This window comes from Canis lupus, chromosome 17, assembly GCF_003254725.2.
Source record: "Canis lupus dingo isolate Sandy chromosome 17, ASM325472v2, whole genome shotgun sequence".
NCBI classification, from domain to species: Eukaryota; Metazoa; Chordata; class Mammalia; order Carnivora; family Canidae; genus Canis; species Canis lupus.
In genome coordinates, this window is record NC_064259.1 from 18,345,687 (window position 1) to 18,370,084 (window position 24,398).

Sequence of the window (24,398 nt, forward strand, 5' to 3'; positions counted from 1 at the left end):
TGAAAGGACATCCAAAAAAACTTTCATGAATGTAGCATTTAATATTCCTTGAAGGGTGAGTGGGATTTCAAAAGATAAATGTAGTTTTAAAAACAACATATTCTATGTAACTTACACCTCAATAAAAGTGGTACACACTCCCAGTAGGGGCAATACATTTAACAAAGGTACCATAAATTCATTCCAACAGTTAAGATTGGAGCTAAACTGAGAACTGGGACCTAAATCTCATAAGGGAGGATTCCTCGTGGGCTTCTCTCTCTTCTCATTCTATATACCACCTATGTGATCTCATTCACTCCTATACACTGATGACTCCAACAATGTTTCTTGCCCAAATATCTCCCAATGTCCAGAACCATATATATAACTACTACTCTGTAATATCTGCATTTTATCTGGGAGTGCACCAAAGGTTAGCTCTTACTAATATGTCCAAAATTAAGCTTAGCATACTGCCCATAAACCTGTTCCTCTATTGGTTTCCTTCTCATATTACTTAACCATGCTCAGACCACAAACTCAGGAGTCATTCTAGATTTCTGTCAGTTACATCTAATCGATTGGTCACTAGGCCCTTTACGTCCAATCTCTGCCGCCACTGCAACTGAATTTTAATTGGTCTTCTAACCTCCATCTCTGCTACTCTCCTGACCTCTACCCCAAAACTGACACTGCCTGCAATACTATACTCTTAAATGCAAATCAAACTGTATCACTTTCTGTCTCAAAACCATCCAATCGTTCCTTATCATTTAGAAAAGTAACTCTGAAGTCCTTATTCAGGATCAAAAGAAGATAGGGACTTTCTAGGACATTTATCTGTAGGACTCTCTACTAAGTGGGCTTTAGGCATCTTCCAGACCAGAGCTATACATTTCCAGCATAGACCATGATTTATGCATATCAGAATATTCCACACATGGATGCTCAGTAAATGGAGACGTGGTGGTTAAGAGAACAGATTCATGGACAGCCTAGGTGGCTCAGCGGTTTAGCACCGCCTTCAGCCCAGGGTGTGATCCTGGAGTCCCCGGATCAAGTTTCAAGATCAAGTCCCAAGTCGGGCTCCCTGCATGGAGCCTGCTTCTCCCTCTGCCTGTGTCTCTGCCTCTTTCTCTCTGTGTGTCTCTCATGAATAAATAAAATCTTTAAAAAAAAGAGAGAGAAAACAGATTCATTTCCCACCACTGTTCTGCTCTATTCTCCAGCACATTCCCTCTTTTTATAATTTTGTACACTACTTCTGTCAGCGTGGAATGAATGCCTTTCCTAATCTTATCCATTTCTAGGTAGTGTCTTTTCCTCTGTGCTCCACTCACAATGTGTACATATTTCTAACAAAGACCTTATAAAACTGCACTATAATCATCTGTCGTCACTTCAAGACAAAATTCGTAACTGCCACCTCTATGCTCTACCTTAATAATCTATTACAACTGCAGAGGCACCCAAGTGACTCAGTCGGTTAGGCATCCAACTCTTGATTTTGGCTCAGGTCATGAGCCCTGCATTGGCCTCCACACTTGGCAGGTGGGGGAAAAATCTGCTTGAGGATTTCTCTCCCTCTGCCTCTCCCCGTTTGTGGTTGCTCTCTCTCACACAAATAAATAAATAAATCTTAAAAAAATTAAATAAAAATAGAGCTCTTAAAGAAGTAACTAAGATAAAATGAGGTTGTATGAGTAGGTCCTAATTGGATCTATGTCCTTGTAAGAGGAAAATTGGCAAAGACACACAAGGGGTGTGTGCATACAGAGAAATGAGCATATGAGGTCACAGCAAGAAGGCAGCCATCTGTAAGCCAAAAGGAATACTAAAGAGAAACCAAATCTACTGACACTTTCATTATGGACTCACAGCTTCCAGAACTCTAAGAAAATTAATTTCTGTTCTTTTAGTCTATATCATTTTGTTATGAAAGTTCTAGCAAACTAATACCGTAACACATAGCATGATGTCTGCCACACAGTAATCGTTAAACATACATTACATCTGAGTATCTCTGCCGCAAGAGGCAAGGACTGTCACAGTCACTTTTGTATTCTAAGCACCCAGGCTCAGTAACTAGTACATGGTACTCATAAATACTAACAGAAAATATTAATGAGTTTGGCTGAAGCACAGCCTGCAGAGGGCTCCAAAGGCTAGGGTGAAGCTGTAAGCTTTATTCCCAAGCAAACTAGTGCAAAAGAGAAGATTTTGAGAAGACTACAAGATTAGGGCTGAACTTTCAGCAAAATGAGCTCATTAATAGTATGTATGTGAATGAGGGCTAGACTCATTCTAGGGGTGAAACTGAGGCCTAGAGAATGTGATGTACTGCAAGATAAAGAATGGGGAATGGTTAAATATATATATATATATATATATATGTTTATATATCTTTAAGATAATAAATAATTAGGGTCAAACATTTGATACTAGTTACATTTAGAACTACAGGTTAAAATTCTTCTGGCTAACATTTAATTTCTGTCCACATCATCCTCATGAGAGATAATCTGGGTAAACATTTAGGCAACATGTATAGCTTTCAAAATACTGGCTTTTGTCTTCTATGTGTATGCTAGATTTTTTTCCCAAATGGCCAAGGGTTCTGCAAAACAGAACACTGTAAGCTCCAAATACTCATGGGAGCTTGTAAAAGTAATACAACACTCCTGTAATTTCTACTTGCTACACAATAGACCCTGAGGTTGTTTTCCTAATACATAACAAGTGGTTCTGCTAAGGAAAAAACAAGCCTCTTAACTCAAAGATATGAAATAATCTGAACAGAGCCAAAATCATGCCTTTAAATTATATCACACTTTTTTGCATCTAAAATAGTGAAGAAAGAAAATTTTAAGTGTATCATGTCAACTCTAAGAGCCATATTCTCTGTTATACAACTGCAATGGATAGGAAAAGCTTATTATGCACCAGAAACCACTGCTTCTTTCTTTAAAGTAATATTTTTCAATGTGGTTATAATTAAGTAACATAGGGGGAAAAATCTGAATTGACCCTCTCAATTGGCTTTCTCTAAACATTCAAATTTATTTTTCACTATCCGTCCCTAGACTTTTTCCAAAATAGTATTAAATTTTAAATGTGGTCCAGGGAATTAAATACATAGGTACCCACTAAGCAACCACTTTATTAAAAAAAAAAAATTTTAAGCACAATTTAAGTAATAATGATAACAAAAATTAAAATGTGGACTGCTAACCTCTACAGAACACTTACCGTGTCTCAGACACTATGATAAGGGCTTAACATATTTAGGTTGAGCCATATGAAAATGGTGGTTCTGTAATATTTAACATAATACAATTTCTCATTTAACCCATACAACCACCCCAATGAGAAGAATACTATAATTATCTCTATTTTGCAGATAAGAATACTAAAATTTAGAGGACTAAACTTGATCACATTAATGAACTAGAAAATAGCAGAACTGGTACTAACGCTTAGGTATAAATCCAAAGCCCAAACTCTTATTACCTAGTACAGTTTCAGCAACCCCTGTGTCTTGAACACTATAACAGAGTATAAGTACTCTCATACTTTGGTCAAGGCCACTCTAAACACCTGTGCAGACTGTACCCTACTCAAGGGCCCCAGCAAGGAAATCAAATGAAGCTGACATCCAGCCCATTCTTCACTACCCAAACTGTGTCCTGTTGCTGGAGGCCATCTATACAAAGGAGATTCGCTCACTCACACAAAACTGTTATATTGGCTAACAGTGGCCTTGATGGTGCTGACAAAAGAAAACAAAAATGCGAGAAAAATTTAACTGTATAGATTAAAAGCCTTAGAAGATATATAGAGAAAGATATATTCCTTGATTCAGAAATTTCACTTTAAGAAAATCATTCTAAAGAAATAGTTAAGGATGTACATAAAATGTATACTACAAAGTTATTCATCAATATTATAATAGAGGGAAAAACTAAAAAATCTAGTATGTCCAATGGGGTATTAGCTATAATAGTACATCTACGTGATTAAAATAATGTCATAGGAATATATTAACTCATATACTTTTCACAAAATAATCCATGAATGACAAAATTCACAAAAATTGTGTTCTCATTTTAGTAAAAATATTATGCATGTAGGTATTCCATGTACAATACATTCCCGTGTGTGAGAAACAACACAAGGTAATGGAGTTACTTAATTATCTTCTTTTAGTCTTTAGAAATGTTTCTACACAACATATATAATAAAAAGTCAAAATAAAAGAAACAAAAACTAACAAGAGGCAAATGTCCTAATACAAAGCTTAAGAACAGCTATGTAAAATGTTATTCTGCCTGTAAACTTGGAATTAGGATATCTGATGTGCGGTGATCTAAATTTAGATGAAAAACTCCCAATTTCATGTGAAAGTGCGAGATTGGGGTCATTCTAACAAGTGGCCTAAGAACCACTACCCATAAACACAGGAAAAAAGCAGAAAACTGTATTCTAACTACCTTGAGATAAGTGAAACTTAAATCAATGTTTAAGAAGTAAAAAGCATCTTACTTGTCTATCACCTGTTGAAGAAACAGAATCCTCAGCAGAGTGAGAAAGAGAGTAACAGCCCCTGTTAGCTGGAAAATGGCCTGGCACTATCAGCTAGACCTTGGTGTACTCATATTAAACATAAACAATTTTTACAGAACACAACATCAGAAAAGGCCACTCCGTGACCACGGCGAATCAAAATAAAAATAAGAGCCCCCCAATATCTGAACAAAGACAAAAGCATGAATATTGTCCGAGCCACAAAAACAAGCATGTAAAATCCTATCTCGGATAAAATGGATGACTGCTTCTTCTTTACCCATCCCAGTTTTAGCTTTGCTCCCTTCTTGCCTTCCAGGTTCTTAAAATATCTAATCTCAAAATCACCCCCCACTTCTAAGAGCATCCAATCTACTACAATGTCCTACTTTCTTAAATCCTCTCCGAAATCCTTAGCACAAGCTCAAATCCTATATGGTTCCACGTGATACATATTCTTCCTTGTTACAACGAATCAATCAATTCATCTTGTTTAACTACAGATATGTTCCTACCGGTCCTCCATGGAGGGCACTCAAAGAGCAGGGACTACAGATTTAAGTACAGGATTGGGTTAGGAACAAAACAATAAAATTGCATTAAAAATAACCACAATCTACAGAATATGTACTATCTACTTAAAAGGGTCTTTTACATGTAAACTTACTCTATAATAAGTTCCCACCAATCTGGAATTCCCAGTGTTTATCAGTGCTGGTGATCTTGACCAAATAAATGAATTTTACATTAAATTCTCAATTACTCAGTTTTCCATCCTACCTAAATAAGAATCTAAGTAGAAAAAGTAAAATATAAATGAAGAAACTAAACCCTGAACAGAATACCTAAAATATAAAATCCTTATTTAAATCCATTATTTAATTTCATAAATTAATAAATTATTTTAATAATTATATTTAACATTTAAGTATATTAGGAGTTCCTGATCAAGAAGTTTCTAAATACAATAATATGTCATTAAAACTAATTTATGGGGATCCCTGGGTGGCGCAGCGGTTTGGCGCCTGCCTTTGGCCCAGGGCGCAATCCTGGAGACCCGGGATCGAATCCCACATCGGGCTCCCGGTGCATGGAGCCTGCTTCTCCCTCTGCCTGTTGTGTCTCTGCCTCTCTCTCTCTCTGTATGACTATCATAAATAAATTTTAAAAAATGTTTAAAAAAAAAAAACTAATTTATCTGGGCACCCCTGGTTTAGCGCCGCCTTCAGCCCAGGGCCTGATCCTAGAGACTTGGGATCGAGTTCTGCATCGGGCTCACTGCATGGAGCCTGCTTCTCCCTCTGCCTGTGTCTAGGCCTCTCTCTCTCTCTCTCTCTCTCTCTCTCTTTCTCTCTCAGGAATAAAATAAATAAAATAAATAAAATAAAATAAAATACTAATTTATCTACCTGAAATATGGGCATGCTTTAGTATTTAAACTTTCCACTATCTTCTCATTGATCACCAAAGTGAACCTTCCCCAGAGCATCCTTACCTCCTGGATCCTTATCTGGATTATACTCTAGAGCATTGCTACAGATGAGGTCAATATCTTTCAGAAAATCCTTAGCAGTCAGGTAATTATGCTTATCAATTTTAGTTATTACTGTTGATAAATCCATTGGTTCCTTGATTACTTCAAGATAATCTGAAACCTAAAAGAAAATATTTTAATGAAAATTACTTCTATTTCCTATGATCTACTCATAAAAACACAAAATAAAACCATATAGTTATTTAATAATTAAACCCAGATATTTTAAGAATGATAAGTGAGGATAAAATTGTAGAGCAATTTATGCTGCTAAAGTTACTACTTTGAAGTCATACTTTCCATGAAAAGCTTCAGTTTCAAGTCATATCTAAATTAACTCTGAAATGTTTCTGATTTTGAAATATAAAACCAATTATGTCAGCTTTTCTCCCCCCAGTCCTTTGGATATACCTGAGAAGAGAATGTATTGGTAAAAGCACCCAATAAGTATCAATAAATATTACTTTAAAAAATTTTTTTGAAGGAAATTAAGAAACATAGATTTTTCATATAATTAAAGTTCTCTGGTAAATCTCTTTAATATCTTTAAATAACAACAAAAGATTTCTTTCTTTTTCCAGGGTGAATCATTTCATGGAAAGTGTTTTCTGCTCCTTTGGAGTCATTACAAACAGTTTGAGTCAATTATATAACAAAAATAAGTATTGCCTTCATGACTAGTAAAAGATTTGCTTGGACTTCCTTAATTATAAACACATTCACAAGTAAACATGCTCTATGGGCCGATTTCCTGGGAGACAACCCAAAATAAGGGCTAGTAAGTCAGGATTTGCCCTTTTGTTTTGTTTTTTTGGTTTTTTTTGCCCAATGTTTTATATCATTTGTCCACTAAGAAAGCTCTATCAACCTATCTATTGCTTCCCTCAATGCAAATCTCAAACCAAATAATCAGGTCAGATATAAAAGCAATCTTAGAAACATCTAATTAGTCCAGGACCAAATTCTAGGGCTAGGATAATTCCTGCTCTATGAAACTGAAGGTTACTTTTTTCCATTGCAAATACACACACGTATTTTATACGTTTTTAAATTTTATGGGCATGTTATAATTTATTCTTTTATTTCTAGGAGCTGAAAATCTCCTTATAGGGGAGGTAGCAGAGATATACTGATAAACAATAGCTCAGAAGATATCAGTTGGATTCTTGGCTCTCGTATTTGCCATGCCTCTGTGTACATGTGGAAAATGTTTATTAACTGCAAAGCACTTTAAAAACTTATATTACTAAAGATCATAAAATTTTTGCCCCAATACTTAATTTTAAACTTAATGTTTATTTCCTAAACTTCTGTTTTCTCTGAAGCCAGCTTTGGAATTCCATAGTTTTTAGACATTTCAAATTCATTATCTGAATATAAATTTTTATGTTTTAGGTTGTTATCTTGTGGGGCAAATGGGTGGCTCAGTTAGTTAAGCATCTGCCTTCTGCTAGGATCATGATTTTGGGGTCCTGGGATGTGCCCCACATCTGGCTCCCTACTCAGCAGGAAGTCTATTTCTCCCTCTCCCTTTGCCCCTTCCCCCCACCCCTACACCCCACTCATGCTCTTAAATAAATAAAATCTTTTTAAAAAATTTTTAATGTTGTCTTTCCCTCATGTTTCACAGAGACCTCTACATTTTCAGCTTCAAGAACAAAGAACAAGTAACAGAAGAACATAAGAATAAAAGAGAAAGTAAGAAACATAATCCTTGAATAAAAGTTTTATCTGACCAACATTTTCTATCCCCTTCCAATGCCCTACCATCCTTTATAAAACTTTTACTCTATCACAGATGGCATCTGAAATCTGATCACCTCTTCTGTTTAGAAAGAGTTCTGGGGGAAAAGGCAAAATTGGTTTAATCCCAGTATGGGAGGTTGACTTGAAGTCAAGCCATTATCAAATAAGTGTCAGGGTCCCATACCCAATTTGAAACAAAAATAAACATCTAAAATAATCTTTAAAGTGGGCTGAGGGCATCTGGGTGTCTCAGCCAGTTAAGCACCTGCCTTGGGCTCAGGTCGTGATCCTAGGGTGTGGGATGGAGCCCCACATCAACATCAGGCTCCCTGCTTCTCCCTCCTTCTCTGCTCACCCCTGTCCTGCTCATTCTCTCTCTCTCTCTCTCCCCACCCCCCGCATCAATAAATAAAATCTCATAAAAAGAAAAAGAAAGTGGGCTGATAGTTTCAAGATTATCTGATAACACTAAAAGGGGAAAAAAATGTTCCGCAAATATAAAATGGTATGTATTAATTGCAAAAGTAAATTAGGCAATTCCTGCCATTGCAGTAGAAAAAAAAATTAAGGTATAACTGTGATATAATGGAAGGAATGTGGACTTTAAATTTCAAAAAACCTTTGAGTCTTGGCTATGTCACTTGCCTGGGAGCCTCAGTTTCCTCAGCTGCAACATAAGAATAATAATGACCTTGTGAGGTTGTTAAAAGGATCAAATATATAAAACTATGTATCATGGAGAAATGTACAAATAAAGTTAGAAATAGTCCTTTTACTCAAAAAAAAGGGGGGATTGGGGTGGGATAACTGTTTTCAGAGGGGAAAAAAACAATGATAGCTCATTCTTCCCAGTCACAGATGAGGTAATGATTCCAAAGGAATCTGCTCAGGTCCAAAAGTACAGATTTCACAACAAGGACGCAACATTAAACTATGAATCATTTCATAATTCAAATTAAAAAAGATGAAGAAAAAATTAAAACTAAAAACACCAAAGCTGTTCAAACATGGAGTCTGAACTATAAGAAGAAGGCCAGTAAAGACTGTATTGTGTTCATCCACACACTATATTATCCCAGGATAAAAAAACAAAAACAACACCACCAAAAATTTCATCCACAATATTATAGTAGATTCCAAATGGAAAATTTCTTTTCTTATCATCACAAACCATGCTCCCACAAGGACACAAAACAATATACATAGAAAGTGAGAAATTTTCCACTGGGAGCAGAGAAAAATCCTTGCAGGGAAAAACAATTTTAGCTACATAGGATATGCTTAACTTCAAACAGCATCTTAGTCACAGGCATTTCCAAAATATGAAAGATAAATTTCAGGTTTCTTTCCCAACTCTTTCACTAAAATATACATAATTTGGAAAATGCCAAAGTAATTGGTATTGACTGGTTAACATCAAGATACTTTTTAAGAGCAAGATTTATCCTGGAATAAAAATAGTTTTGTATGGACATTTCATTAAAGTAACTTTTAATCCTCTTCTTGAACAGAAGAGTAAGAGATCACAAAGATCAATACTAATTAAGAGGACATACAAATTGGTCACTATTTTCATCCAAAAGTCACCAGATATTTGCTGGTGACATTAGTAATTATCACATGGATTAAAATTTTACAGGCTAGGGGTAATATTCATCCATGCCTTTGCTTTTTTTCCTTCCAAAAAAAGATGTCAATATTTTTTTCTTTTAGCCAGTTCAACTTCACTGTTTGCACACTACTGAAACAAGACCTCTTCAATATCCACCGGTTTGCTGAAGATGTTAAAGCGTTTATCTGTGGCCAGCCTCTTGGTTACATCCCTGAGAAACAACCGCAACTCTCTTAAAGTATTTTCCTCCTGGTCCTCCATCCGATTTTTTTCTGATTCTGATAATTGACGAGGTGGAGAAGGTAGTGCAAGGGGAAGCACTTCCATAGCACAGAGACCTAAAGAAGATGGGATAAAATGTTAAGATTCCAACATGGCAGAGCCAGGACCTCAGTTACTTTTCTATCATTCACTCAAAAAATAATTCTAAATATACAAGAACCATTTGCAAAACCAGCAAGTAAAAATTTGAATGGAAACCAACAGTAGAGAATAGATTTACTCCATAAGACAACTCACAGGACTCCTTAAATGTCAAATGATATGATTTTAAATAATTTTATTTTGAAATACCATTTACATACAACTTATGAAAAATATTTCAAATCAACAAAATATCTTCAGATGAAGAACTGTATACTGATTTTTCGTAAAGTCAATGTTGTTTAAAAACCTTCTCAAAATGGGATTGCCTTATATGCACAAAAGAGAAATAGGCAAGAAACAATTCTTTGATCCTTCCTGCCCCCAAAAGAGTTCTAATTTTAGACAAGTTTTCTGCGCTCATATTCTTAGTACACCATAGTAGGGGCGTAGGTACACACCTGTGTAGGGAGCAAAAAAAATTGATAAACCGGGGGAACTTGGGTGGCTCAGTTGGTTGTGTCTGATTCTTGATTTCAGCTTAGGTCATGATCTCAGGGCCATGAGACTGAGCCCTGTTTTGAGGCTCCTTGCTAGGCATGGAGCCTGCTCAAAATTCTCCTCCTCTCTCTGCCCCTCCCCACCCTCAATCTCAATCTCTCTCTCTCAAAAAAAAAAGGTGGGGGGGAATAGCCCAGGTGGCTCAGCGGTTTAGCACTGCCTTCAGCCCAGGTTGTGATCCTGGAGACCCAGGATGGAGTCCCACATCAGGCTCCCTGCACGGAGCCTGCTTCTCCCTCTGCCTGTGTCTCTGCGTCTCCCTCCCTCCCTCCCCTCCTCCCTCTCCTTCCCTCCTCCCCCCCCAAATAAATAAATTAAATTAATTAATTAAATCTTTTTTTAAAAAAACACCTGGAAGACAAATAGGTGGTAAATCCAGTCTAAAGTGTTATATGTAAAACCTATAATATTAAAAAAAAAACTGTAATATTCACTATATCTATCCTAAAACAAAAAAAAAAATCTTCTCAAAAAGTATTAACTTTCCTAAAGATATCATTCCCTAATTCCTTAAAAGATTTTCCCAATATCACACTGAATTTCAGGATTAAAATTCTAAAACTTTTCTCTGATTTCTAGAATAGCCCCTAAGATGAAAAAATTAGGGATCCCTGGGTGGCGCAGTGGTTTAGCGCCTGCCTTTGGCCCAGGGCGCGATCCTGGAGACCCGGGATCGAATCCCACGTCAGGCTCCCGGTGCATGGAGTCTGCTTCTCCCTCTGCCTGTGTCTCTGCCTCTCTCTCTCTCTCTGTGACTATCATAAATAAATAAAAATTAAAAAAAAAAAAAAAGAAAAAATTAAAGTTAACAGAATCAACTCAAAAAGAAAAATAATTATGTTAATTTTTAACACAGATAATTCGATCTGTGAGACTAAATCATATCTGGGAGCATGCAGGATGCCTTATTAAAATGAATTGTTTTCATAATGAAATATTTTAAACATTGTTATTTAGATTAGCAGGAGGTAACACCCAATAATCAGGTGTAACTTCCATTTTTAATTTTCCAAGGTTTCTAGGGGGAAAAACCCCACAACTATAGTCATTTGATAGGTGCTCATTTTTAGAACTCTGAGAAAATGTGAAAAGGAGTTACTCTAAAGAACAATAAAATGATTGAAGTGTTGAATAATTAATTAGTAAAAAACAGAAGCAGAACAACTATGGAAAAACAAGGATTTGCAAGGGGTGAAAATGTATTTAATATCCTACAAGAACCAACCATATGAGAAACATAAAATACAGAAGAGGGGAAAGACACTTAAAAACTTTTAACAGAACTGCTATTTTCCAGAAGAGTATGAAAGATTACAAAGAAGACCTTATCTTTTATCTATCTTTAAGATTAGAGTCTTCTGAGCAACTTAGAGTGCATTCCTTACTTAAAGTCAAGGGGCTGAAATCTGAAATACTATGCTATTAGACCAACTCCAAGAAAATTCTAATGCTTAAAGTCATGATAGGTTTCCAAGTGCCTACCATAAGGTATCTAACATAATAGGTGCTTAATAAATATTTGAAAAATCAATAAGCCAGAAAAGGCAAACATTCTAATCAGCTCTTGACTCATCACACCTACCCTGACCCACAAAATAATCAGCACACCCTATGGTGTTCTCAAACTTATGGTTCAAGTCCTCTATACTTAAGCTGGCTAAAACAGAGCAGAATTGAAGACTTTTTGAGCCTCAGAATGTGAAATCTACTAGAGCAGCTGGACTGAAATAAAGAATACTACATTAACAGTCACTTGTTAATAAAGCCGTAACAATGAGACTGTACTTCATAATCTCAAGTCAGGTAAACACAATGACCACTCTGCAAGTGTCCATCTAAAAAGAAGTAGAATCTAAAAAACTGACTTTACTTCCACAAAGAAATTTTTTTTTAAAAGGGTGACTCCAAGGGGCACCTGGGTGGTTCAGTCAGTTAAGTGTCTGCCTTCAGCTCAGGTCATGATCTCAGGGTACTGGGATAGAGCCCTGCTGAGCAAGAGCCTACTTCTCCCTCTCCCTCTGCCCCTCCTCCTTTGCTTGTGTGCTCTCTTTAATTAATAAATAAATAATCTTTTTTTTTTTTAAGTGACTCCAACAAAGGGCATTTCTTAACTCTATTCCCCATCTCCCCTCCCCCCATTTTTCTAAAGGCTTTAGGAACTTTACCAGTGTGTTTCCTTCGTGGTGGAGCCATTGATGCCTGATTGAGAATCAATTCTTGGAAAAATTTTCTTCTGTCTTCTTCAATAGGCCTTTGAATATACAAGACTTCTTCATACTGTATTCTAAAGATACATTTAACCTACACACATACACATACACACAAAGACATTAAATATATAGAGAATTAAAGCCTTACTTATTATACCAAACTATAGTTTTTTTCAACTTCCAGTACCATTTTCAATTTTCATTCATGTGGGGTTAAGTTAATCTAGTCCTAAGGCTATGCTGTTGAGAGATTCAACCTCATGAACTAAACCATAATGGCATATCAGTTGCCCAAGTCATTAATAAATTATACTATACCTGGGAGAGTCAGCAAATAATAGAATGGATAATTGATTATAATAGTTAGATGACAACAAATTCAAAGGAATTCTTGCATAAGATGGAAAGTAGTAACTCAGAATCTACATTAGAGCTAGAAGGATGTTAACACTGCCTTCTCTTTTATTATTCCTATGTACTTCCTACTTAATTATTTCCTTTCCTGGGATCTTTTCATACTAGTCTACTGTAACCTCTGGAATCCTGGTTTCACTCTAAATAAACAATATCTTCAGTTTCTCCCCAGAATGTTCCATGATGATACCACCTTCCACACAAAACTCCCAAGCAATAAGTCAGTCATTCCCACATCCCTCAGGTTCCTTCCCACTGGTGATTACCTATTTTACTTTTCCTTTGCTGCTCTATAAAGGCTTTGACCCCAGATGTTTCCTTCACAAGATAGGCTGTTTAAATCCTCCACACCATCCACATTAATTCTACACATTTAATTTTTAGGTTTTCCTGGGAGGTCTATATTCTACTTCTAGACACCAAACTCCCTGAGAATCGAGACCACTCCTTATTCATCTGTTTTCCTATACCTACCACAGTGACTGGCACATACTAATGCATAATTAGAATGGACTGAATGAGTAAATTTGCAATATTCTTCCCCAGCCCAGATCAAATTGGAAACTGCAAATGAAAATGGAAAAGGTCACTAATATGGAAAGAAGAACCAATTATGAGACAATGAGGAAACACTGGATCAAAATTCAAGACATCAGATCCTAGCCCAAATCTAGCCACAATTTATAGTAAACTTCATATAATTCATTCAATTTGTCATGTCTAACCACTTACTGGATTGAAGACTAAAAATGTCTAAATATTATTTCAATCAATCTTTACAACAATGAGGTATGTAGGAGAAAACTTAGACTTGAAAAGGTTTAAGTAACTGGCTTATGATCACAAAAAGTAGAGAAGACTAGATTACATAATCTCTAAAGGCATTTTCCAGCTCTAAAATTCTAGATAGGAAGAAATAATCAATGAAAAGTAGTATTCAAAATTGGGATTCAGAACTATTCACCTCAACACAAAGTCAAATCCTTTAAGAGTCTATAAAATTTCACCTTGTGTCCTTCCATTACCTTTTTTGTAGACTATTTTCATATAAAATTCCCCCAAACCTTTGATCTATGCTTCACTGATCCTTCTTCCAAAGTTCTCACAAGCAAATTTACAACTGAACACCCATTGTGTGCTAAATATAATGCCAAACACTGACATTACAAACTTGAAGAAAATATGATTACTTTCCCCTATCAAGGATCTTAGAAGTTTCACAAGAAAGCATTATGGTACCACACCAAAAATGTAATACTGGTGGAGAAACACAAGAGACTCTGCAAGAGGTAGAGGTGAAGAGGCATTGGACAAGATATAGCAGAAACAGCTATTATTAACTGGGTCTTGAAAAATAAATAGAATGCAATACACTGGAAGTACCAGGATTTTGTTCAAGAGTAGCAAAACAAGATTAAATAATCTGAGTTTTAAATATTCTTCCTTCTCATCATTTTTCAACATTTGTGTTCAACTCTGTGAATACAAAAGCATACCAAAAGTAAGTCTGTAATAATCCCCTGATACTCCTGCCAGGTTATTATTAACAGCTTAGAATCTATCACTTTATAAGGAGGCTACATTTTACTTTAAATTTACTCCTAGCTTTATCTTCTGACATTCCTAGCCTCAAATTTTATGCTGCAACTAGACAAGCCTCTATACTCCCTGAAATCATACTCTTTCACACTGGTTCACAGTGGTCTCTGTGCTATCCATTCCTTTGTAACTCTGTTTTTAACTCTACTCAAGCCAGTGCTTTCTGGGTGATGCTTTCTCTGAATTTCCCAGATACACTCAGGCATACCGTCTAATACTCCTCATTAAACTTTAAGTTCAATGATTTTAGTAAATTCAGTTGTGCCACCATCACAAGTCAGTTTTAAAACATTTCCGTTACCTCCAAAAAGCTCCCTCATGTCCATCTGTTGTCAATTCCTACTCATGCTCACATTCTCTGCCCAACAACCGCTGATTTACTGTCTCCAAAGATTTGCTCATTCTAGAAATTGTGTATCATGTAGCCTTTTTGTCTAGCTTCTCTCACTTAGTATCATATATTGAGGCTCATCCACATTGTAGAATGTATCAGTAGCTCATTCCATTTAATGCTGAACAGTATTTTACTGTGTGTATATACAATGTTTGGTTTCACCAATCACCAGTGAATGAATATTGGACTGTTTCCAATATTATGAGTAATGGTAGGAGGAACATTTGTGTTCAAGTCTTTGTGTGAACATATTTCTCTTGTGTAATTACATAGAAGTGGAAATGCAGAGTCATATAATTTTATGACTAACATCTTTAGAACTGCCAATTTTTCCAAAATCGGCTATACCCTCTTACAATTCCACCAGCAATATATAAGGCTTCCAGTTTCTCTACATCCTGTACCAACACTCAATATTGTCTAGCGGTTGTGCAGTCACTCCTGAATGACTAATGATATTAAGAATCCTCCGGTTTTGTTAGCCCAGAGGAATATACACTCTTTGGTGAAATGTCTATTTAAATCTTAACTTGTGGTCTTTTTTAACTTAATTGTGGTAAAATAGTCACAACATAAAATTTGCTGTTTTTATCATTTTTAATTGTACAGGCTGTAGCATTAAGTATATTCACATTATTATGCAACCATCACTACCATCTAACTCCAGAACTTTTTCATCCTCCCCAAGTAAAATCCTGTATTCAGTAAATACTGTCTCCCTATACTCTCCCCTTTCCCCAGCTCCTGGCAATCACCATTCTACTTTCTATCTCTGTGAATCTACTATTCTAGGAACTTTTCCAAAGAAGAATCAGTTTGTCCTTTTATGACTGTCCTATTTCACTTAGCATAGTGTTTTCAAGGTTTATCTATGTTGTAGCATGTGTTAAAATGTCCTTCCTTCTTAAAGCTAAATAATGTTATACTGTATATATATATGCCACATTTTCTTTTTTTTTTTTTTTAATTTTTATTTATTTATGATAGTCACATAGAGAGAAAGAGAGGCAGAGACACAGGCAGAGAGAAGCAGGCTCCATGCACCGGGAGCCCGACGTGGGAATCGATCCCCGGTCTCCAGGATCGCGCCCTGGGCCAAAGGCAGGCGCCAAACCGCTGCGCCACCCAGGGATCCATCCCTATGCCACATTTTCTTTATCTGTTGATGGACATTTGTGTGTTTCCACCTTTTGGCTATTGTGAATAATGCTATAAACATGGGTATACAAACATCTATCTGAATCTCTGACTTCACTTCTTTGGACTATACACCCAGAAGCAGAATTGCTGGATCATACACAGTAATTCTGTTTAATTTTTTAAAGGAATCACTGTACCATTTATTTTCAATAAGGATGTACAATTTTATATTCCCACTAGCAACACACAAGGGCTCCAATTTCTTCATGTCCTAAACAACACTAGTTATTTTCTGTTTTTATGATAATAGCCATCCTAATGTGTATGAACTGACATCTCATTGTGGTTTTAAATTTGCATGTCCCTTATGATTAGTGATGTTCAGCATCTTTTCATGTGCTATCGGCCATTTGAGTATCTCCTTTAGGGGAAGTCTGGTTGGTTGGGTTTATTTGTTTTTGAATTGTAGAGTTCTTTATACACCTGGATATCAACCCCTTATCAGATATATGATGTGCAGATATTTTCTGCCTTTCTGTGGGTTGCTTTTTTTACTCTGTTAATAGTGCCCTTTTATGCAAGAAGTTAATTTTGATGAAATCACTTTATCAATTTTTTCTCTGTTGCCTGTACTTGTGGTGCCATAGCCAAGAAATCATTACTAAATCCTCGGCCATAAAGCTTTCTACTATGTTTTTTTTCTAAGGGCTTTATAGTTTTAAGTCTTCTGTTTAGTTCTTTGATCGACTTTGAGTTACTTTTTGCATATGGTATAATGGTCTAATTCACTTCCTTTGTATGTGGATATCCAATTTTCCCAGCACCATTTGTTGAAATGACTATACTTTCCCCCATGAATGTCTTCACACTTTTGTTGAAAATCATTTATTGTAGTCTTGTGTTGAAAGAGGGGGTCGTTCTGTTTTGAGTAATCTCTACACCCAACACGGGGCTTGAATTCATGACCCCAAGATCAAGAGTTGCATTCTCTTAGTGACTGAGCCAGCCACGCACACTGAAAAAGTTCTTAATACATTCTGGATTTCAGTCTTATCAAGATACGCAATTTGATGTATTTGAAATATTTTTTCCCAGTACGGCTTGTTTTCTCATTTTCTTAATGGTATCACTTAAAAAGTTTTGAATTTTGATAAAGTTAACTTTATCAATTTTTCTTTTATAGATCATATTTTTATATATTATACTATCACAACATTTGTCATACTATATTATTTCTTCAGGATTCTCTTCCTTCTAAACAATAGACAGATAGATAGATAGATAGATAGATAGATAGATAGATAGATAGGCAGGCAGACAGATAGACTGATTGATTTATTTGGTGGGGGGGGGGGGGGGAGAGCAGAGGGAGAGGGAAAGAGAATCTCAAGCAGACTCTGCACTAAGTGCAGAGCCTGACATGGGATCATGACCTGAGCCAAAATCAAGAGTCAGACGCCTAACCAACTGGTTCACCCAGGTGCCCTACTCTAAACTTTAAATTATTAGAGAATAGTGTTTATCTTTGGATTTTTCACCTATTTAATTCATTCATTCAACAAAGATTTACTAGAAATAGGTACGTGTACATACGTATCTATCTGTGAGTATTCCGTGTGTGTACACATAAGACCAAGTAAGGCAACTAAGCATTGTGAATGAAAGTGTGAAGAAAACAGACATTTGGTCTATCTTACACAAGCTCACTTATGAGAACACCGCATTGCACACAACAGGTACACAACAAATTTTTGATGAATAAACAATGGTTTTAACTTGATAAATACAAAACTCTTATTTCCCTGACAACTTATCAGCCTAAGCATCACAATATTCAGAAATTGTCTCTCCGTAGTCTTAGAGAGTATAGTGCATTGTAAGTGCATGACCTTTGTAATCAGACAAACCTGGGTCCAAAATTTTACTCTGTCATACTAGCGTGAGACCCTAGGCAAGTTACTTCACCCCTGTTGGTTTCTATTTCTTTATCCATCAAATGGGAAAACCATAGTAATACTTTTTCTTACAAAGCAGTTAAAAAACTTGTGTTAGATAATACATATATAACTGGCCTCTACAATGCCTAGCACATAGTTCCATAAGTGACAGCAATTCTTTCATTACCAATTTCTTTTGTTTTACCTCATTTATTAAAAGTTAGAGTTGTCAGTCCCCCGTTTTAAAAGTAGAGTTCATGTAATCGCTATAATGGGGGAAATTAATGGTTTAAGGTTCACGATCTCAAAGATAAAAGTAATGGAAAATTAGGTCAGAAATGAACCTAAGATGGCTTTCATGAATAAAATTTACTTTCCTCAAAACAAAATAGGTAAATAATCCATTAAGTAAAAATAAAAAATAACATTTTACCTAAACACACTAATAATTCATGCTCATTTACTAGAAATAGTTAACTGTGATTTTAAAAGAATTGCAATGACTGCATTCCTTAAAAATTTTAAGAATCATACAATTGTTTTACAACAAAAAAATCAATATTAAGATATTTCTCTTGTATGTTATTATTCATCTGAGTTTTCAATGCCTCTAGTTGATTTTTCTACTTAAGTTATTGATTTTTAACTCCCAGTTCCCAAGATAAACCGAGAGACACAAAAATACACGAAATCTTGAACTGACAAAATGTGGTTTGTAATCTTTACCTGCCTAAGTGTATTTGAGGAGATATTTCTTTAAAATTCATTTCCAAGGGTGCCTGGGTAGCTCAGCTGGTTAGGTAAGCATCTGCCTTCAGCTCAGGTCATCATGATCCCAGGGTCCTGGGAATAAGCCCATGTCAGGCTCTCTGCTCAGCAGGGAGTCTGCTTTTCCCTCTCACTCTCCCTTTCTCTCAAATAAATAAATAAAAATTTTTTTAAAAAATTCATTTCTAGGGATGCCTGGATAGTTCAGTTAAGCATCTGACTCTTGATTTGGGCTCAAGTCATGATCTCAGGGTTGTGGGACTGAACCCCAGGTGGGGCTCCACTCTGGGTGTAGAGCCTACTTAGGATTCTTTTTTTATTTTTTATAAGATTTTATTTATTTATTTATGAAAGACACAGAGAGAGAAATAGAGACACAGGCAGAGGGAGAAGCAGGCTCCATGCAGGGAGCCCGATGCGGGACCCGATCCTGGGACTCCAGGATCACACCCTAGGCATGAAGGCAGGTGCTAAACCACTGAGCCACCCAGGGAACCCCCCTTCTTAGGATTCTATCTCTCCTTCTGCCCCTCTGCCCTCCCTCCCTAAAATAAATAATTTAGTCCCACTAAATAAATTAATTAAATTAAAAATAAAATAAAATCCATTTCCAATTATATCATCTTGAGTCTGCCCAGTGCACCTTAGTATCAAAATACATATTGTGAGTCTCTTCAGAAAGTTAAATGCAATTCTTTCTAACCAAAGTTTGTTTTCCTTCCTGCAAATATTTCTATTTTTTCTCTGCTTCCTTGTTTAAAAGTCCCTTTCCTATGCTCAAAACTCAAGTCTTTTTTCTAATTCTCCTGAAGAGAAATAATTTGCAATTGACATGTATCTATCTCAACTAAAGTTCTCCAACTATTCTCAGAGTCTACAGGCCCACAAAAGTAAACTGATAAGAAGAAAGAAAAGAAAAGAAAAAAAAGAAAAGAAAAGAAAAAAGAAAAGAAAAGAAAAGAGAAAAGAAAAGAAAAGAAAAGAAAAGAAAAGAAAAGAAAAGAAAAAAGAAAAAGAAAAAGAAAAAGAAAAAGAAAAAGAAAAAGAAAAAGAAAAAGAAAAGAAAAAAAAGAAGAAAGAAATGAGGCTGAGCAGGAATTAAAGCCAATATGGTGATTCAGTGGTAAATCCCTATTTTTTATGTAACAAATATTTATTTTTTAAAGATTTTATTTATTTATTCATGAGAGACACACAGAGAGAGAGAGAGAGAGAGAGAGAGAGAGAGGCAGAGACACAGACAAAGAGAAGCAGGCTCCATGCAGGAAGCCTGATGTGGGACTCGATCCCGGGACTCCAGGATCACACCCTGGGCCAAAGGCAGGCGCCAAACCGCTGAGCCACCCAGGGATCCCCCGTAACAAATATTTATTAAGCAATTCCAATGTGTCAAGAAATAGAAGGTTAAGGGTCAGTAGGACAGTACCCTCCTCTCAGAGAGCATGTGGTCTATTCTAGAGGTTCTCAAATGTTTTGGTCTCAGGATCTTATTAAACTCTTAAAAACCATGGAGGAACCCAAAAGAGCTTCAGTTTATATGGGTTACAACTGTCAGTAATTACATATTAAAATAAAAACTAAGAGCACTCCAAATTATGTATTCATTTAAAATCTATTAGAAAAAAATTAAATGGGGACGCCTGGGTGGTTCAGCGGTTGAGTGTCTGCCTTTGGCTCAGGGCGTGATTCCGGAGTCCTGGGTCGAGTCCCACATGGGGCTCTCTGCATGGAACCTGCTTCTCCTCCCTCTTCCTATGTCTCTGCCTCTCTCTGTGTGTCTCTCATGAATAAATAAACAAAATCTTCAAAAAAAAATTAAATAAAACCTATTACATATTAACATTAAAAATACATGCTGAAAAATATATCCTTTTGAGAATTAATTTTCCCAAAATATAAAATACATAAAATAAAATTTACAAGAAAAGTGGCATTGTTTTACATTTCTTCAAATCTCTTTAATATGCTGGCTTACTGGGCACCTAGGTGGCTCCGCGGTTAAGCATCTGCCTTCGGCTCAGGGCATAATCCCAAGGTCCGGGATCAAGTCCCACAACCAGCTCCCTACATGGAGCCTGCTTCTCCCTCTGCCTGTGTCTCTGCCTCTCTTTCTCTATGTGTGTGTCTCTCATTAATAAATAAATAAAATCTTAAAAAAAAAAAAAAAAAAAACGCTGGCTTATTGAGACAACCAGATCCTCATTTCTGCTTCTACATTCAATCTGTTGTAATATGTTGTTTTGACTGAAGTACATGAAGAAAACCCATATTCAAGCAGATACACAGTTAGGAAAAAAAAGGAATGTGACATCTCCCCTGAAAGTCTTGTGGGGTTCACAGAAGTCCTTGAACCACATTTGGAAAACAGCTCATCTAGAACAATGATTCCTGTTTTTTTTTTAATCTAACACCTCATCAGTAAAAAAATTTGAAAATATCCTTTCTAGTGTATTTAAATACACTATTCTATTAATATTATTTCTATTATAAAACTTATATATACAGTTTATACAGAATATAATATATTCTATTATAAAACTTATATATATAGATCAGGCACTTTGCTAGCCTACAGTTACTTAGTCTGCAACTCTCTATGCTTTTCATTTATTCACCAAATATTTATCAATTTGTGCTATTATTCCCTACCATCTCTTAAACAAAGCAAGCATTCTAAAAGCAAAGCTGAAATTTAAATGAATGGCTTGGGGACAGAGAATTTCCAAAGAACAGTAAATATAAAACATATTATGTAATGAGTAGTTTAAGAGAATTCTCTTAGGGAAGCCTGGGTGGCTCAGCGGTTGAGCCTCTGCCTTTAGCTCAGGGCGTGATCCCAGGTCCGGGAACCGAGTTGCCAGTTGCACATTGAGCTCCCTCCTGCGAGGAGCCTGCTTCTCCCTCTATGTCCTGCCTCTCTCTCTGTGTGTCTCTCATGAATAAGTAAATAAAATCTTTATGAAAGAGAGAGAGAGAGAGAGAGAGAGAGAATTCTCTTAATCTTCTCCCCCACTAATGTGGATATCCATGATAGTTTTGGTAGCTACTTGGTTAATAATAATAACTGGTTAATATGGGCAAAGAATACAGAAAACAAATGGGGGGAAGTTGAAATTTCAGGATTCAATGCTAGTTAATCTCTAATACTGTAGCTACTAATTAAGGTTACTGATAAACAATGAATAAATTGAATCCATTACAAATTATGACAATATAGCGACACTGAAAGTATGGTCTAACCTTAGCTTTAAAAAACTAAACCAACAGGGGCCTCTGGATGGCTCAGTCTGTTAAGTGTCTGACTCTTGATTTCAGCTCAGGTTTTGCTTTCAGGGTCGTGAATTCAAGCCTTGTATTGGGCTTCACACCAACTTTAAAAACAAAAACAAAACACTAAACAATAAAATCATATATGTAAATAAACAACAGGAGTAGGCGAAATTGCTGGGGCTTGTTGTTGTTGTTAAAGATTTTATTTATTTATTCATGAGAGACACACAGAGAGAGAGAAAGAGAGAGAGAGAGACAGAGACAGAGAGAGAGAGAGAGGCAGAGACACAGGTAGAGGGAGAGGCAGGCTCCATGCAGGGAGCCCAATGTGAGACTTGATTCCGGGACTCTGGAATCACACCCTGAGCCAAAGGCAGATACTCAACCACTGACCCCCCCAGGCAGCCCTAAAATTGCTGTTATCAAGATGAGTTCATAAGACTTTTATTTACAAATTTTTCAAACAATATCAGGAAAACATCAGGTAACAATATATTCCTAAGTAGAACCCTCAATTACCCCCAAATTTTCTTTATCTCTTATAAAATTATAATAAAACTATTTGAGCGTGAAGATCTAATTTTTTAAAGTGGCTCCTAGGTATGTCCAGGTCCAATCCATTTAAATCAATTTCAAGTACATTCCTACTTCATAATACCAAACATTTTATAGCTCTGCGGTTTCCAACATAAATTCACATATACTATCTCACACCAAGAAGCCTATCTGTTATTATCCACATTTTATAGATGAGACAACTGAGACTATTCTAGGTTCAAATATTTATCCAAAATCAAAAGACTAGTAAGTCAGTACAACTTGTTTTTTCCTGACTCTTACTACATATAGTATTCCACTAAACTTTATTGGCCTCTATGATAAAACAACATTGTGATTAATAGTCTTAATTAAGAATACTGGATTCTGAATAACCAAAAACGAATTATTCTACATATAGTTTACTTACAAATCAATAAGTGTACAAATCAACCTTAACAAGATATCTAACAAGTGCTAAACAAAAGAACTCAGTAAATAGGTATCTTAATCATAAAATTCTACATTATTATGGTTTACATTATAGCATTTAAAACATGCAAAATCTCTTAAATAAACTATGTTGCCTGGCCAAAATACTTCTAAGCATTTCTAAAGGTGGTCATATCAAGACCTAGTAAGCTTAGGGGATTAGAAGCACAACTTTTTTAAAAATCAATTTTGTTCACATGAGTTGACTATTTTTTTTTCTGAAGCAAATGTTACTTTACCTTTGATTCTAATATGTTAAATATGAGGGCTTTGAACTAAAAAGTATCAGATTTGAAAAACATGCACAGCAGTAATAACAAATTAACAATGATAATACCAAAGAAAGAACTGAAAGGTTAAATCCCAACAAATAATCTACCAGACAGCAAGAATAAGAAAGCTAATTGTAATGGAACTATATGATACAGCTTAGGCCTTCATAGTATGTATCATACCGCACATATGCTGGAATTCTGGCCTAAATGTCAATTATCTCAATCTTCGCAGCAACAGTGACAAATATATCACTAGTATGCCAAAAAAGAAATTGAAACTTAAATCATTTACTAACTTGCTTAAGTCATAGGGCTAATAAGTAATGTAATCAAGGCATGAATCTAAACAGCATTTATTTTGCTAAAGAAGTTAAATTTATTAAATAAATTAAAATGTGTCCAATTTATAAGATCAATGATTTGAAACAATAAGGTAAATATTTAATCATTTCTTACCTCTTCAGGCAGTTCACTGTACATGGTTTCAGAGGTAGACAATAAAAATATAGGTGAGAATGATGGTATATCTTGCAGCAATGTCAGAAAAGTTGCTCTCACAGTTTCACTGACAGCTTCCCACCAATCACCAATGTGAGGCATGTAAACAATACTAGGTACTGTTCTTCGAGCTTCACGAAAAATCTAATTAAGGAAAGAACTGGCATTAAAAATTCAAATGGATATTCTCAACTTTACTCAGTAACCCCCAAATACATGAAATGTGTCAGGCCTGTTACTGTAATTATTCTCAGCTCAGATAATCAAGCTGTTCAAAATATGATGTAGTAGCCCCACATAGTAACTTCTATCTACCCTTGCCCCTCAAAAAAAAAAAAAAAAAAAAAAAAAAAAGAGAGGAAGAAGAAGAAGGGGTATTTTTTTTTTGCCATTTTGTTATTCCTATTCAGTACTTAGTATAAAGGAAGCAAATTGCTCTACTTATCTATCATGTAAAGATAATAAAGCAAAACACCACTATAAAATATTTTGCAAATAAAGAG

The 24,398-nt window shown here is 35.7% G+C and overlaps 1 protein-coding gene across 3 annotated transcripts in view; it reads right to left on the bottom strand.

Annotated features, from left to right (window-relative positions):
- The window catches only part of ATAD2B (ATPase family AAA domain containing 2B), a 158,627-nt gene that overhangs the window by 23,751 nt on the left and 110,478 nt on the right, over window positions 1-24,398 (bottom strand). For 2 of the 3 annotated variants that reach the window (XM_049095411.1, XM_025454543.3), the window contains 4 exons: window positions 23,854-24,039; window positions 12,527-12,662; window positions 9,579-9,775; window positions 6,041-6,200 (listed from right to left, as the gene is read on the bottom strand). In XM_049095411.1, coding sequence (XP_048951368.1) covers window positions 6,041-6,200; window positions 9,579-9,775; window positions 12,527-12,662; window positions 23,854-24,039 — 679 coding nt within the window. The remainder of the gene's footprint in view (window positions 1-6,040; window positions 6,201-9,578; window positions 9,776-12,526; window positions 12,663-23,853; window positions 24,040-24,398) is intronic. The other variant, XM_025454544.3, reaches the window with a different exon arrangement.